This window comes from Seriola aureovittata, chromosome 23, assembly GCF_021018895.1.
Source record: "Seriola aureovittata isolate HTS-2021-v1 ecotype China chromosome 23, ASM2101889v1, whole genome shotgun sequence".
Classification (NCBI taxonomy): Eukaryota; Metazoa; Chordata; class Actinopteri; order Carangiformes; family Carangidae; genus Seriola; species Seriola aureovittata.
This window is the reverse complement of record NC_079386.1, coordinates 1,739,431-1,755,750: the sequence shown is the minus strand read 5'-3', so window position 1 is coordinate 1,755,750 and position 16,320 is coordinate 1,739,431. Positions and strand designations below refer to the sequence as shown.

Sequence of the window (16,320 nt, the reverse complement as noted above, 5' to 3'; positions counted from 1 at the left end):
CAATCAAAACTGTGTCATGAACCACAAATATCTCACTAACACAAACATCAGCAACTAAACTCGACTGAATGTCTGTACATCTTTAGTTTATTGTATGATATAGGTTGCTAGGCGACAGGAGCTGCACTTGGCAACACAAGGGCGGGCACAGCTGGTGAGTCTCATTTCAGTTCGGCCTTCGTGGTCTACGGCGGCGACGCAGGGTTGCACCATAGTAGACCGTGTCCACGCAGCTATAGCTTTTTACTCTACTGTCATATCTGTAGTGTGTTGTGGTTTCATGATAACGAAAACTGACTGTCTTAATTACAGTGCACAATTGAACACATGATTTGTGGCTCACTTCCTGTTAGTTTGTTGGCCATGTGACATTTGTGACTTCCCTCTTATTTGCTTGCAGATTTTTGTCTAATTCGCACCACAGCTGATCTGATGTCAGGTGTCCACAGAACCTTAAAGAAATCAGGACTGGGGAATTAACTGACGTATTTTATGCTGTAGAATAATGTGAAAATGTCTTGCGCTTGTTTTTACACAGAGCTGATTTCAGTCATCTGACCAAAAACACATTGAAAAAAGCAGAGACTTCAGGAAGAGGGAACAGGAGGTTTTGGACTCCTGCAGAACTCTCTGGAGAAAAACAAACGCATAAATATCACTTTAAATATTTTCATGCTGAAATTTATATTTGTAAGAACTTGTTTGTGGAAAGTGAGATAATGTGGTTCATGGTTCACATTCGTCTTCTGTGGTTTACAGATGACAAAGGCCAATAAAAACGTCCATAAATAAACAAATGATGTTATTTTAGACTTGTGACCCACGACCTCACAGCTCAGTCCATGGATGACTCTGCTCTCACAGACTCTGGAGGACCACAGTGATATTTATCAGGGACACATCGTGTGGCCAGAGTCCAGGAGGTGAGCGCACAGTGAAGTCAGTAACAAGAGGCTGAGCACTGCTGTGGAAGGATACACCCAGTCCAGCTCCAGCCTCTCTGAGGGCGGCTCCATCTTCAGGTCTTCGTAGTTCTGGATGTTGGAGGGGATGTACATGGTGATGGGCCGGCCTCGGATGAACATCTTGATTGACTGTCCTGGAGGACAAACAGAGAGGAGGCTTAATGTAGCAGCAAACACACCCAACTGTTGATTTTCCCGCCATGTATTTTACATTTTCCTTCACTTCCCTGCAGAGCCGTCCTTTATGTGAAAGACATCAGAGACAGGTCTTTATGTCTATATTATCTTTTTAATGACTCTATCTTACATCTGCTCCTTTTAACTTGCTGTTTGTACAAACTCAACATGTCCTCGGTCTGTCAGTGTCTCAGCGACCTCTGTTCTTCACCACAGCTTTAAATCCATCAGCAGAACAGAGTCTCATCACTCTGCTTCTCTCACTTTCTCTTTAAAACATTCACTAATTATTTCCAGTTGCCTCCACTTCTCTGTTTTGCAATCACTGTGAAACTCCCTACTTCCTACACAGATGTTTCACATTAAAAGCCTTCCTCAAGTGGCTCAAGAGGCATAACGCCTCTCTGTTCTGGTAGGCTTTTACTTTAAAAGGAAAGTAGTCAATAAAGACAGTCTCTATGAATTTATCTTCGGCTTGATTCCTAAAATGCCAATAAAATATTTTTACAATATAGCATCCACCCCCTAAAATCTTTTTATTATCTCACCTTGGCCACCAGGCTTGGGCGAGATCCATAACATAATGTGTAATTAATGTGTGATGTTGATGCAGTTAAGCCCAAATACAGACATCTGATATTATTGCGATGCTGCCACTAAACAGCAGGAGCAAAGTTTTATGTATCACATGTCAAGGTTCAATGTACAGACAGCAAATCAGTGAAATGAGGGTCAGATTCAGCAGCAGGGCAGACTGTAAAAAACTGCAACCTGAGACTTTAACAGTTCATCCACCAACTCAGGTGTTATTTCAATACTGGCATTATATTTGACAATTTGCATTAGCCATGTCTACTACATACACTAGAACATTTTATTAAGATTCACCTGAATAACACTTGAACTCACTTTAAGAGCATTTACAGTTCTCTGACTTCAACTTGGCCTGTGATGTATTCAGAAGGATGAAACTGTGAGCCTCCTTACTTGTGTTCACTGGAACTTTTTTTATTTTTTAGTAAAAATCTAGTAAACCTATTGGTGGTGCTAAAGGAAAAGTCAGTAGATCACTCAGACTCTGTGGATAATTAATGTCTGCACTACATTTTATGGCCTTTTATCCAACAGCTGTTGAGATACTGTGATTCAGGACCAAAGTAATGAACCAACTCCACCTGGCTAAAAATAATATTTATTTGATAGAGACAGTAGATGTCATCATAGCGTCTATAAAATATCTAATGCTGCATACAGGGTTGACCTTTCTCACTTTAAAAAATGTGATCGTAACTTTTAAACCATTTCCTCAGCAGGAGAGAGCAACATTTCCATCCCACTGGGATTGTTCTCTGTCCATCTGATGAGTCTAATATTCAGTCTCAGCGTGGTTTACACTGGGCAGCTGCCAATAGACAACAGCAGACGACTGTGTGTGATGGGATACTGCTGGAAAAGTACAGCCTGCTCTCTGCAGAAGAAGAGCTAAAGATGCAGAATGACAGAACAGTGGCTCTACCTTGGCTGTAGGTTCCTCTCCTGGACCCCGGGGATCCTGTGTGAGAACAAAGCCAACTTTAGTCAGACAAATAAACAGCAGGATCCTTTGAGCATTAAATCACAGCTGATTCCAGCTGATTTATGAGTTTTGGATTTCAAGATGGATTATGTTTTCCTTTTCCTTTTCCATCTCTTCTTCTATTTCCTCTGACCTGAGTCTGTTACCTCGGCAACTTGTTTTATGAGACTGGAGGCTGAAGCCAAGCAGAGTGAAATAATGAAAGCTTAAGGTCATGATCTCTAACTGTTTGTCTGACCATGACATGGTTGTAAAAGGCCAGAGAGACTAGACTGTCCCATTTCAAAGGCTCCTTCAAATGTGTCCTTCTTTTCCTGGACAGCGAATGCTCCAACAGGTGGATCCTTCATGGTCCAAAACTATCCCAAGATTCATTGCGCCAGTAATGAAAATCATACGGTAGTAAACAACACTGACAGAGAGCCTGAGGATTACACTGTTAAATGTAGGCATTGGGTTTCAGCTCATTTCAACAGCTAACGGCACAAATGTTAAAACCACAGGCCTTAAAAGATTTTATTTTAAAAAAAAGTTGGGTGTCGGTTGCTAGGTGACAGGAACTGTGCTTTACGACACAACAGTAAAGGAACAGCTGGTGACACAACGTGAAAATCCTCTGTAGACCAGACCGTCTCATTTCAGTTCGGCCTTCAGTCTACAACGTAGACCACATCCTCCGAAGGATGCAACCCCTGAATTGGAACACAGCTCAAGATCCTCAGTCAAGCCACAACACTGGTCATGTGACAGTGAGGAAACAGGAAGAAACGTATTCCTGCTTTCACTGTTGTTGGACCTGCCAATTTAGTCTTATCCAGAGAGAGGACAATCATAAAACTGTTCATCGCAGTTCATATGAGAGTAATGACATGAGTCCCTGGTTTCCAGGTGAAAATAAAAAAGCAATACCAGTTAAATTTCTTCTACTAGTTTCACTGATGTCGACACTGCACCTGAGTTTCAGTACTCAGAACAACACTTTCTCTGTGCTCTGATGAAAAACAAAACTTTCAAACACCACTTTCATTCAGAGCAGAGCTCTGAAACATTAAATTACTTCTGAAGTCAAAGTGAAATTTGCATTCTTCATCACTAAAAGTGTCTTTGGACACATCAGTGGAAACAGCATCTCAGCCTGTAGGTGGGCGACTGATCAGGTTGCCACCTTTTATGTGAAAAAATAAGGGAGCCTATCAATGCTGATGCAAGTTGGTTTTTATCCGTCTGTTTATCATTCAGGATTAGTGTGCTCTATTTGGTAAGTTAGCCTAGCTTTCTAATGCTAATGTTGATTCCCACCACCATGCACGTTACTTCAACCCCTGCAGGCAGCTCCTGCACGCTCAGTCCACATTATAGAGAAGAGGGGAGCCAGCTAGCGTTAGCATTTCCCTTTAACAGGTCCAGATGGTGACGACCAGACTCACAGCAACTGGTAGTTCTGTGAGCTCACACCATGATTCCAATCTGTCAGGGTTAGTTTATTTAGTAGTAGTGTTTTTAGTGCCTGTCTCTGTATTACAGCTGTGACAACATCATTGGCACCAAAAACTCAACAGGAGAGCACCAGTACAGGGGGAACTGTCACTGCTTAAAGGTACATCAAATATAAACTCTAGTCACTACAAAAGTAAGTAAAAAATTAGCAAAATATGGTCTAAAATTGGCAGAATTATGATCTAAATCAATTGTCTGACCAGGCAGTCACTGTCAGGTTTCAGAGACAGTTTTCAATACTTTATGCTAATAAGAAATATTTAAATTTGTCCTATCACTGTCCCCTTGTTACTTCCTGTGAAGGAATCTAAAACAGCTCGTGCAAGGCACAATTATCAGCAGAGTTATTAAGTGGAATGAGAGGCAGAGTGGAAGAGAGCGGGAAAAATGTTTTTCTGGCACTCTCCTCTGAAAAGCTGGCCATCCATCATCCCGTCGAGTGAGCTGGAGTGGAGCGGCGGATCAGCCGACCACAGCGAAGGGAATTCCAGGCAGCACAGGCTCGGCAGTGTTTGGCTTCACGAGAGCTTACATTAAAAAAAAAAGTGACAGCGAGTTGAAGCACGAGGGAAAAGGTCCTGCTGAGTGATGTTTGTGGTGTTCAAAGGGGACGTTCAGCTGTAAAGATGGCCACTCAGTGAAATGGTAGTGAGGCCGTTTGGTGTCAGCAGGGACCTGCAGAGAGTTTGAAATGTTTGGGCCCCCCACACCTTCCTGTCAACACTTATTAGCTCCCACTAACATTTATGTAATCACTGTATTTGAGCACCATTCACACAGTTAACAGCAGGGATACTAAAGTTTTCATTCACTTCATAATAAGATTAAACAGTTTAAAGTTGATGCCTAAAAATAAACCATGAGCACTAATTTAAAATGACTTTTGAACCAACACCTTCTTAATAAAAACACACCCTGACACGTTTCCAGCCAACAACAACTGATCTTATCGGAGTGATGTGAAGATCAGTGGTAGAGCTGCTTTCTCTTCATCTTCCTCCAGCTCTCTGCCCTGCAGGACAGGGTACAAACAGACTGAAAGCCAACGCTCATAAAAGCTACGCTAACCACAAGTGTGGTTGGTTGGGAAATACACTCATTTCTGCACAAATGAGTCCATGTGTGAAAAAGTGAGGAGCTGCCTGGGCACCAGTACAGACATACGGTTCAACTCGGGCCTCGCCAGCACTGCAGTCAGGGAAACGTGGGAAAAGTCCCTGACTCAAACCCAGAGACATGTGATCATGATCCCTGATAACTTTTCAAAACCCCAGAAGCCACAGAGCAAGTCTCTATTTGTTCCGCTCTGGATTGCGCTCCCAACTGCGTCATTAACTGCCGGGCTGTTTTTGCACACCAAGTAAAAAGGTCACCTGCCAATCACAAGGCTTGGTTTTCGTGCAAACACCTGTCCTGTCCTGTGACGTCTGACTGTCTGCAGGCAGCACGATGAGGAAACACTGCCAACAACCATTTCAGCATCAGTGTGATTCATAGAGTCTGTGCCAACACAACAGTATTATTATAGATGTGGTAATCCTAATCCTCTTCAGGATGCAACACTTCAGTCTTTAAATGATTTTTATAGTATCTAACTCTCTGACTGTCAGTGGTTAGATGGAGCAACAGGTGCAGATTCACCCAGTTTAGCTTGTGTCAGCCTGGACTCTGCTGCAGTTAGCTTCTCCTTCTCCTTCCAGTCACCAATAATCAAACACTTTACAGCACATGGATCATCATGATGTGTAATTAGGTCCACCCCGCTGGACTTCATACTAGGATAGCCAAGCCTTGAGAAAAATGACCCTCTGTCAACCTTTAAAAACAGAGAGTAATCTCAAATAAGCTAATGAACCTTCAAATCCACTGATCTTTAACTCAAACTGGATTTCTAGGAGGATGGCATTTCATTGTCTCACTGGTTCCTGAGTTTTCCATCAGGCTGGTGTGGAAAGACTCAGTGCTTTGCAAGTTATGCCTCGTCATCAAGAATAGAGATGTGCTGGAGAATGTGGGCATCGATCCCACTACTTCTCGCATGCTAAGCGAGCGCTCTACCATTTGAGCTAATTCCCCTGTGATGAACTCTATGTCATTGTTTTTCTAAGGTTATGTCCAAGTACGTGTGACAGTGTATCAATGAGGAAGAGAGAATTTGGGACATTTAAACGCATAGATGTATTTGTTGAAACGGACTTCCTGGATGATATTTCATTGACTCTGTTGTGCCTGAGTTGAAGCATGCACTAGTTTTGTCCATCGCTGAGTGACTTTCACACATGACCCTGTCTTTAACAACAGGAACTAAAGACTATTGGAGAATGTGGGCATCGATCCCACTACTTCTCGCATGCTAAGCAAGCGCTCTACCATTTGAGCTAATTCCCCTGTGAGTAACTGTATGTCATTGTTATTTCCAAGTATGTGTGACAGTGTATCAATGAGGAAGGGAGAATTTGGGACAGAAACTGATCTTGTTGACATGGAAACATGGCAGACTAAAGTAAACTGCACTCCGACGAGGATGGGATTCGAACCCACGCGTGCAGAGCACAATGGATTAGCAGTCCATCGCCTTAACCACTCGGCCACCTCGTCCTGTTGTAAACGCTGTTCAAAGGAAAAAGGTGGTTCTGGGTAGTAAACCCAGGACTGTTTCCAGGTCAGCTCCTAAGATTTTCACGTAAGTACAGGACCATACAGGAGATAAATTTCACCCTCACACCTGGAAAGTCTGGTAAAGTGAATGAATAGTAATGGAAGTTTAGGAAGAACCTTGCCATTTACAGCAATTCATGTGTGAGCGTGTGCTTTCTTTTCCACACTTCATAGCCGACCTTTTTGCTCTACCCGTGTTTTCCACGTGTTGTTGTAATTGTTCTCTGTACCTGCCTCCTTCCTCTCTTTGAGTTTGATGTCAGACTAGAAGGCTTGTACGGTTATTATACTGCCCTCTTCAATTCCGGAAGAACCACATCTCTAGTACCTACAACATCTTCAGTACTTATGGTACTGTGGAAGAAGTACCATCACATTTTCAGAATTTTGGCATCCACTTGGTCCCAAAGTATCGGTTCTCATGACATCCCTACTTTGATGAGCATTCAGTGGGGAAATAACTCCCCAGAGTATCATAAACCTCTCAGTAGTGTTTACATGTCTAATGAACCTTCAAATACACTGATCTTTAACTAAAACTGGATTTCTAGGAGGATGGCATTTCATTGTCTCACTGGTTCCTGAGTTTTCCATCAGGCTGGTGTGGAAAGACTCAGTGCTTTGCAAGTTATGCCTCGTCATTAAGAATAGAGATGTGCTGGAGAATGTGGGCATCGATCCCACTACTTCTCGCATGCTAAGCGAGCGCTCTACCATTTGAGCTAATTCCCCTGTGAGTAACTGTATGTGATTGTTTTTGCCAGGTTATTTCCAAGTACGTGTTACAGTGTATCAATGAGGAAGAGAGAATTTGGGGCATTCAAACGCATAGATGTATTTTTGAAACGGACTTCCTGGATGATATTTCATTGACTCTGTTGTGCCTGAGTTGAAGCATGCACTAGTTTTGTCCATCGCTCAGTGACTTTCACACATGACCCTGTCTTTAACAACAGGAACTAAAGACTATTGGAGAATGTGGGCATCGATCCCACTACTTCTCGCATGCTAAGCGAGCGCTCTACCATTTGAGCTAATTCCCCTGTGAGTGACTGCCATTGTTTTTGCCAGATTATTTCCAAGTACGTGTGATAGTATATCAATGAGGAAGAGAATATTTGGGACAGAAACTGATCTTGTTGACATGGAAACATGGCAGACTAAAGTAAACTGCACTCCGACGAGGATGGGATTCGAACCCACGCGTGCAGAGCACAATGGATTAGCAGTCCATCGCCTTAACCACTCGGCCACCTCGTCCTGTTGTAAACACAGTTCAAAGGAAAAAGGTGGTCTGGGTAGTAAACACAGGACTGTTTCCAGGTCAGTTCCTAAGATTTTCACGTAAGTACAGGACCATACAGGAGCTAAATTTCACCCTCACACCTGGAAAGTCTGGTAAAGTGAATGAATAGTAATGGAAGTTTAGGAAGAACCTTGCCATTTACAGCAATTTATGTGTGAGCGTGTGCTTTCTTTTCCACACTTCGTAGCCGACCTTTTTGCTCTACCCGTCCTTTCCACGTGTTGTTGTAATTGTTCTCTGTACCTGCCTCCCTCCTCTCTTTGAGTTTGATGTCAGACTAGAAGGCTTGTACAGGTATTATACTGCCCTCTTTAATTCCGGAAGAACCACATCTCTAGTACCTACAACATCTTCAGTACTTATGGTACTGTGGAAGAAATACCATCACATTTTCAGAATTTTGGCATCCACTTGGTCCCAAAGTATCGGTTCTCATGACATCCCTACTTTGATGAGCATTCAGTGGGGAAATAACTCCCCAGAGTATCATAAACCTCTCAGTAGTGTTTACATGTCTAATGAACCTTCAAATCCACTGATCTTTAACTCAAACTGGAATTTCATTGTCTCACAGGTTCCTGAGTTTTCCATCAGGCTGGTGTGGAAAGAGTCAGTGCTTTGCAAGTTATGCCTCGTCTTCAAGAATAGAGATGTGCTGGAGAATGTGGGCATCGATCCCACTACTTCTCGCATGCTAAGCGAGCGCTCTACCATTTGAGCTAATTCCCCTGTGAGTAACTGTATGTGATTGTTTTTGCCAGCTTATTTCCAAGTACGTGTGACAGTGTATCAATGAGGAAGGAAGAATTTGGGGCATTCAAACGCATAGATGTATTTGTTGAAACGGACTTCCTGGATGATATTTCATTGACTCTGTTGTTCCTGAGTTGAAACATGCACTAGTTTTGTCCATCGCTCAGTGACTTTCACACATGACCCTGTCTTTAACAACAGGAACTAAAGACTACTGGAGAATGTGGGCATCGATCACACTACCTCTCGCATGCTAAGCGAGCGCTCTACCATTTGAGCTAATTCCCCTGTGGGAGCTCATTGTACATGACACTACCATAGCCGAGCCTTGAGAAAAATGACCCTCTGTCAACCTTTAAAAACAGAGAGTAATCTCAAATAAGCTGTCCAACTACTGGCTTAATTTGTGAACAGCACATTTATACTGCTCAACTTGCAATCGTCATTAGAAATAACGACATAATTGCTGCAACGATAAATGTGCAGAGTTGTGCAATTTCATCCCAGAGTATCATAAACCTCTCAGTAGTGTTTACATGTCTAATGAACCTTCAAATCCACTGATCTTTAACTCAAACTGGATTTCTAGGAGGATGGCATTTCATTGTCTCACTGGTTCCTGAGTTTTCCATCAGGCTGGTGTGGAAAGACTCAGTGCTTTGCAAGTTATGCCTCGTCATCAAGAATAGAGATGTGCTGGAGAATGTGGGCATCGATCCCACTACTTCTCGCACGCTAAGCGAGCGCTCTACCATTTGAGCTAATTCCCCTGTGAGCAACTCTAGTCATTGTTTTTGCCAGGTTATTTCCAAGTACGTGTGACAGTGTATCAAAGAGGAAGAGAAAATTCGGGACAGAACGTGATCTTGTTGACATGGAAACATGGCAGACTAAAGTAAACTGCACTCCGACGAGGATGGGATTCGAACCCACGCGTGCAGAGCACAATGGATTAGCAGTCCATCGCCTTAACCACTCGGCCACCTCGTCCTGTCGTAAACGCTGTTCAAAGGAAAAAGGTGGTCTGGGTAATAAACCCAGGAGTGTTTCCAGGTCTGCTCCTAAGGTTTTCATGTCAGTACAGGAACATACAGGAGCTAAATTTCACCCTCACAACTGGAGAGTCTGGTAAAGTGAATGAATAGTAATGGAAAGTTTAGGAAGAACCTTGCCATTTACAGCAATTCAGGTATTTTTGTGTTCTTTCTTCCCCACACGACGTGGTGGACCTTTTTGCTCCACCCATGCTTTCCATGTGATTTTGTAATTGTTCACACATTGTTGCACTAAAACTAAGTCTACACAACAGTCCTGTAATTAATCCTCCTTAATGAAGGTTTTAATTTAACACTAGTACTGAGTGAAATCAAGTTTAATCCGAGATGAGACATCAGAGTGTGAAGTGTTCATACCTGCACTGGCAATCAGCTCCTTCGCTCGGCTGTGAAGACAGAGAACAACATGTAAGACCGAGATGTGAAACCACTTCACACACATGAACACCGAGCAGCCCCTGACTCCAGAATCAGATGGTGAGTATCTGTCAGGTTTTCATGGGAAAGGAATTTTATTATTATTCATCCGGGCCATCAACGTTCCAGTGAGTGTTCTTTGATGAGATACATGAGGCTGTGGCGGCCATAGGAAAAAGTGAGCAGTGTGAGCGTGTGGTGACAGCTGTGAGTGATGGCAGTGGGACTCACTTCTCCAGGCTGGGGGAGCGGGTGAGGAGGTTGGCCGAGGATGCCGCCTTCTTATCCAGACGCTTCCTCTGCCTTTCCGGGTTCCCCAGCTTCTCGCTGTTCCTGCGAACCCTGAAACGCCACAGGAAGAGTCGGCTTCAGTAAACACACAGCGTGCGTCTATGCACAGACACCAGATCCGACACACATGGAGGCAATCATCCCATGATTTATGCATGAAAAAACATCTGTAAACTAGCAGCCTGACACATGCAGAAACAGATTTATTGATTTCACTCCCGTATGTTCCAAATATAATTCTGTTTTATTATAACATGAATTTCATTTTCATAGTTTTGACCATTTGAAATAACACTGCACTCACCAAAGACTCCTCACTAAGGCCTGATCCTATTACAGTGGACTGAACTTATAGACACTCACATTCATACAACGCTACTCACACAGTGATGTTACACCGGGGGCAGGAGGAGCTGGGAATCGAACTACCGACATTTTGATTTGTGCTCTACCTTCTGAGCCACAGGCCTCTCCCTTTATACCTTTTTTGGCCAGACCACAACAGCGGGGCAAGCCCTATTGCAAATGTCACTGACTGAGTGAGTGACTGACTGATGACATTTCCATCACTGGTCAGACGAGTGCTGAGCAGCAGTGTACCGAGCCGCTCTGGTTGCCTGGCTGCTCGGGAACTGCAGGGAAGAATACGAGCACTTCCAATACACTGAGCCTTGCCTCTATTACAGCAAATAAACTAATTTGATTCCATGTATCATTATTACTAAAGGAGGCAGAGGAATAACTAAATATAAAACACACCGAGCAGAGAGAGCAGGAGAGAGGGAGGGAGAGAGAGAAGTCATCGGTAACGAGGCTTCGTACTAACGACTATGACCAACTCTACATATCAAACAGAGGGAGTTAGACATAAAGACCTGCCTCTAATAAAAGTCTTTTGTCAGACGACGTTGCAGATCTAAAATGGATTTAACAGGATTTGACCAAAGGCAGTCCAGACATGTACTAGTTTTTGACTTAGTCTTGTTTAGTTACCATTGCTTATGCCTGTCAAGCTTTCTCAAATTAAAACAATCCAGCACTGTCTAGCTTACAATAAACTATTTGCTTTGCTGTTTCTGTGCTGGACCTTCATCAGGCAAATGGTTTTAACAAGGAACCATCTTAAATAGAAGTGACTATGATCTAATATATAAAGGGGTAGAAGATTAGAAACTCCATATGGTGACAGATAGGTACTAGGGATGGGCACTTGAAGAAATTTCCTTGATTGATCATCGGGAAAATTAACGATCAATTATCGATTCATTATTAATGTTTTATATTAAAAAATGCCTATGGCAGAAAATACCAAAGAAAGCGTCTTTTTCCTCAATTAAATCTTTAATTATTTAATCATGCCCACCCCTCCTTAAATTTTTCACATGTTACAACCTGTAACATTTGGGAAGAGATCTTTGTGTGAATGTTTATGAAGTATGTGTTTGATAAAGAAAAAAAAGAGGCTCCAGATGGTTCAAACCAGAACCTTCTTACTGTGAGGCGACAGTGCAAAGCACTGCTCCACCGAGCCACCCACTTTACTGTTATGTGAGAAAAGGTTCTGAGGACAAACCAACATGTGAGGCAAACTTCCCTAAATCCATTACACAGGCAGAGAGCTGCTAATGTTAGCCTGAACAGTGTCCAGCTCCAGGGTTACACCGCCTCCCACACAGTGGATTGTTCCCGAAACTGGGCTTGTTGTCATGTAACCACACAATAAGGTAGTTGGCTAATGCTATGCTAACTCTTGGCCTTGGAAATAAGCCACTCAAAGGCCTGCTTCAGACCCTCATCCCTCCACAGCTTCTGAGAGACATTATGATCAGACAGGTAGTAAGCAGTTGATCTGAACCACTTTATTCAGAGGTTCAACTAAACCTGACATTTCGCTAAAACACTCCCTCAGGTCGACTACAGTGAACACACAGGGTCAAATGTGAGGCAGGAACTGTCATGGATGTTTACAACACTCGTTCAGTCGTTTGGTTTCTCTTCCACGTAAGTTTGGTTTATCTACAACCTTTTTCTTATCAAAGTGAGTTGGTGAGTACAGTGTTATCATCACTAAAATAAATAATAGATGAAAAAAATTACCAGTTATAATGTAGTGGGTTTACCCTTTAGCCTCTTACTTAAAACTAATTCCAGTTTGAATATTGCTCCTCAATCCTGATTCTAAAATAGCAAACCTGTAGGTTTGGCAGAAATAACCAAATTTCCTGTGTTGCTGCTGAGGCTCAGACTGAATTCAGACAAAAACAAACACACAGCTGTCAACCATAATTAACCTGTTACTGTCTCTAAGGATTTCAGGTGACAGGCCTGTTTCCTGTGACGTGCCACTAAACCAGAAGCATCAGAGGAAACGTCATGGGACTAAAAATAGATGTGGCGTGTACCTTCGTCTCAGGCCTCAGGAAGTGACACAGCTGCCAACCAGCCCCCCCCCCCCCAAAAAAAATCTCTGTACCACTAATCTTTAAATACAGTGTTGAATATAGCAGAATGAACAGCTCTCCCAGTATCTCAGGCTTAATCTCAGGCAAGACAGAGTTGAGTACATGTTATTCATCACCAGCGAAACCTCGTCTACAAGCCACAACGAGGAAGTAAGAACACCTGCATGCACAAGCAAATACACACATGCTTTCTGATCACTGTTGGGAAATGACTCGTTTACAGTGGAGAACAAATCACTGGATGCAAGAGATCCTTGATTTAAGTGAGGAAGATGATGATGAAGGAGTGATTAAAGGGTTGGAACAACTGCATTTAGTCAGTTTGTGTGTTTGTGCAAAACCCAGTTGAGTGGCAGAACCACCAGCCTCAGCAGAACAACCCCCAAACACTTTCTGTTCTTTAGAGGTGACATCACACAAACCCCCCAACCTCTGTCGTTCAGTCTCATGTGTACACACTGTAACTCTAACTCCCCCACCCCCTCTTCTTTTGTACATTATGCTGTGTTCAACATCACATTTTCCACTAGGCTCAGATCTGTTTGCCGTGAAGCTAATCCTGGACGTGTCACTCAGTGTGGACGAGTGCCGCCATTATGCTTCCCTCGGCCCCCGCTAAACACATTGAAAAGAAAGCACACAGAGGTTAGAGCGGACATGATGACAGATCAGTCACCCACCCCCCACCCCCGGGTTTCCCTCTCTAACACACCCTGGCAACCTGAGGCAGTTTCATAAGAGGGATTTTGCAGCACAACTGGGGTTTGCAGTCACACGAGTCAGAGTTGATTGGTCAGAGAGAAGCCATGCAGCCAATCACAAGACAGAGGAGGATCATGCAGGGCAGCAGTGAGGCGAGAGCACGCACAGGGGCGTCTTCTCTACTTCCTGGATGGGGGCCAGGGGCCCGCAGCGGGGGCTGAGGTTCTGGTCTGGGGTTCTGACTGATGGCGAAGCAGAGCCCTGCTCCTCAGGGGAGCAGCTTCCGTCCTGGAAGTCCTCCCTCTGGAGGCCTCTGATGGTGGTGGGCTGGATGGGCTCCTCCACTGATGATGTCCAACTCAGCTCCTTCTCCTGCTCTGCTCCTCCTCCTTCATCTTCCTCCTGCTCTTCATCCTCCTCCTCCATACCAGGGACACGGTGGAGCTTGGCCCGGGTCCCTTCGACAGGTTGGCCTGGAAGGAGAGCATCCTCCAGGTGCAGGCTCTGGACACGTCTGGGGAGAGGGACCCGGTTCTGCCCAGCGTCCTGCCCTGGGAGGATGGGATCTGTCTGGGTCGACCTGTCCAGTGTCGCTGGTCTGGGTCTGGGCTCTGTGGACACTGGACTTCCTATGTGGCCATTGGCATTGGTCACAATGTCTGACAGTTGGCTGGAGATGGTTCAAAGGTTGAGATCACACAGATTACAGATTACACAGACATCACACGAACACAACAGGTTTGTGAACGGACCAGCGAGACTCTCATCTAACAAACAACATGACGAAACACATCAAGTGAAATAAAGCTTCTGGTCCTTCATGCTCCTGTGGGTCCAGTACCTGGGAGCAGTCTGGCGGATCCCATCCACGGCGGAGCTGGAGGACAGTTTCCTGCTGCTGGTGCAACCATCTGAGCAGCAGACCTGATTCAGCACCCGAGCTGCAGCCGGGTTCACTGGGTGGGACGACAGGTGATTATTAGTTATTGACAAGTGATGCAGTGATGCATCAGGCTGTAGAGCTGAAGATCACCTACCTGCAATGAGCTGCTGTTTCAGTAAGGGCAGGAGCTGATCGTGGAGGCGGAGCCTGCGCAGAGCGTCAGCCAATGAGGACTTCAGCAGCGTGATCTCATCTTCCTGAGCCTGCAGACGCACCTCCATCATGGACGCTCTGTCTGGGAACTCAGCGCTGCTGTCTGCTGATACATCGTCTGCACAGAGGACAGAAACAAGTCCGGTTCCATCAGATTCATCCAAACACTGCTACAAGACATGCTCGCTCATGAAAACACAGATCACATCGATTCACAATAAAGAAAACTGCAGCGTTCACACCCACAGAACAACACATTAAACATATTAAACATGATATGAAGAATAGAATATTATCACTTGGATAAAAAAATCCAAGAAGGACTTTTATTTTGTGGGACAAGCAGTGACCTGAGACTTTAACTATGGAATGAACTGCACTTATAAAGCACTTTACAACAGAAGCCACATTCACACATACAGCACTTTCTTCCACCATACACACACTAATCTAGGGTTCAGTATCTTGCCCAAGGACACTTCGACATGTGGACTGGAGGTGCTGGGGATCGAACCACCGACCTCCTGATCAGAGGATGACCAGCTCTTTGTCCTGGGCCACTTTTCTGATGAACTTCTTTGTTTGACGATTGACATTTTCTTTTCTTGTTTTATTTCAATATATAACTGGAATGTATTTATCACCACTGTCTCCTTTTCCTTTCTTTATTTGATAACTGCTTTTACTTGTATGTATGTATATGTATATACATGTAGGTATATATGAGCAGGTGTATGTGTATAATTTAAATTTTTTTTCCTCTTCTTTATTTCATTATCAATTTATTCTATAAATTATAGTAATGATTGATTATATTATATTATATTAATATTGTAATTGAAATTTTTTTTCATTGGTAATTTAATTCCATTGAATGATTGTAATTGTGTATTGAAAATGTCATGCCAATAAAGCCTTTTGTGAGTGAGTGAGTGAGTTGCGACATTAAATTCCATCATTTGTCAGCCAAATGCCACATGATTGAGTTTCCTCAGTTTCACACACTGACCACACAGGGTCCAGACAGATATGAGGTTTTGATCTAGATGTGTGTTTGTATCGTTCTCTTTCTGAGGACCAAGTTTAGTTTTAAACAATCATTGTGAGGATGTTTTGGGTGGGCCTCACTGCTTTTCAAAGGACTGTTAGAATCAGGTCTCTGCTAGGGTCTGGGTGTGGGTCTGGGTAGATGTAAGGTGGGATGATGAAGTTTAGGAGTAGGAGCTGGGGAATGCATTATGTCGAAGAAGTTCCTCACAAGTATAGAAAACAAACATGTGCTCTCTGGCCTGCTGTCCAGTCTGGGGGATTTCAGACTCAAAACAGAGTCCAAATCCTCTCAAAGACTCTATTGTGTGGAGGACA

At 43.7% G+C, this 16,320-nt stretch overlaps 1 protein-coding gene and 3 non-coding genes across 5 annotated transcripts in view; all 4 read right to left on the bottom strand.

Annotated features, from left to right (window-relative positions):
• Positions 1-16,320, bottom strand: part of eml3 (EMAP like 3) — a 55,569-nt gene that overhangs the window by 17,179 nt on the left and 22,070 nt on the right. Inside the window, exons 2-8 of one of the 2 annotated variants that reach the window (XM_056369291.1) lie at positions 14,897-15,073; positions 14,701-14,815; positions 14,026-14,529; positions 10,636-10,746; positions 10,345-10,373; positions 2,659-2,694; positions 979-1,099 (exon numbers count right to left, since the gene is read on the bottom strand). In XM_056369291.1, the coding sequence (XP_056225266.1) occupies positions 979-1,099; positions 2,659-2,694; positions 10,345-10,373; positions 10,636-10,746; positions 14,026-14,529; positions 14,701-14,815; positions 14,897-15,073 (1,093 nt within the window). The remainder of the gene's footprint in view (positions 1-978; positions 1,100-2,658; positions 2,695-10,344; positions 10,374-10,635; positions 10,747-14,025; positions 14,530-14,700; positions 14,816-14,896; positions 15,074-16,320) is intronic. The other variant, XM_056369292.1, reaches the window with a different exon arrangement.
• Positions 6,732-6,813, bottom strand: trnas-gcu (transfer RNA serine (anticodon GCU)). The gene has a single exon. It is a non-coding gene; the product is annotated as a tRNA-Ser (tRNA).
• Positions 8,052-8,133, bottom strand: trnas-gcu (transfer RNA serine (anticodon GCU)). Its single transcript has one exon. It is a non-coding gene; the product is annotated as a tRNA-Ser (tRNA).
• On the bottom strand, positions 9,841-9,922 carry trnas-gcu (transfer RNA serine (anticodon GCU)). The gene has a single exon. It is a non-coding gene; the product is annotated as a tRNA-Ser (tRNA).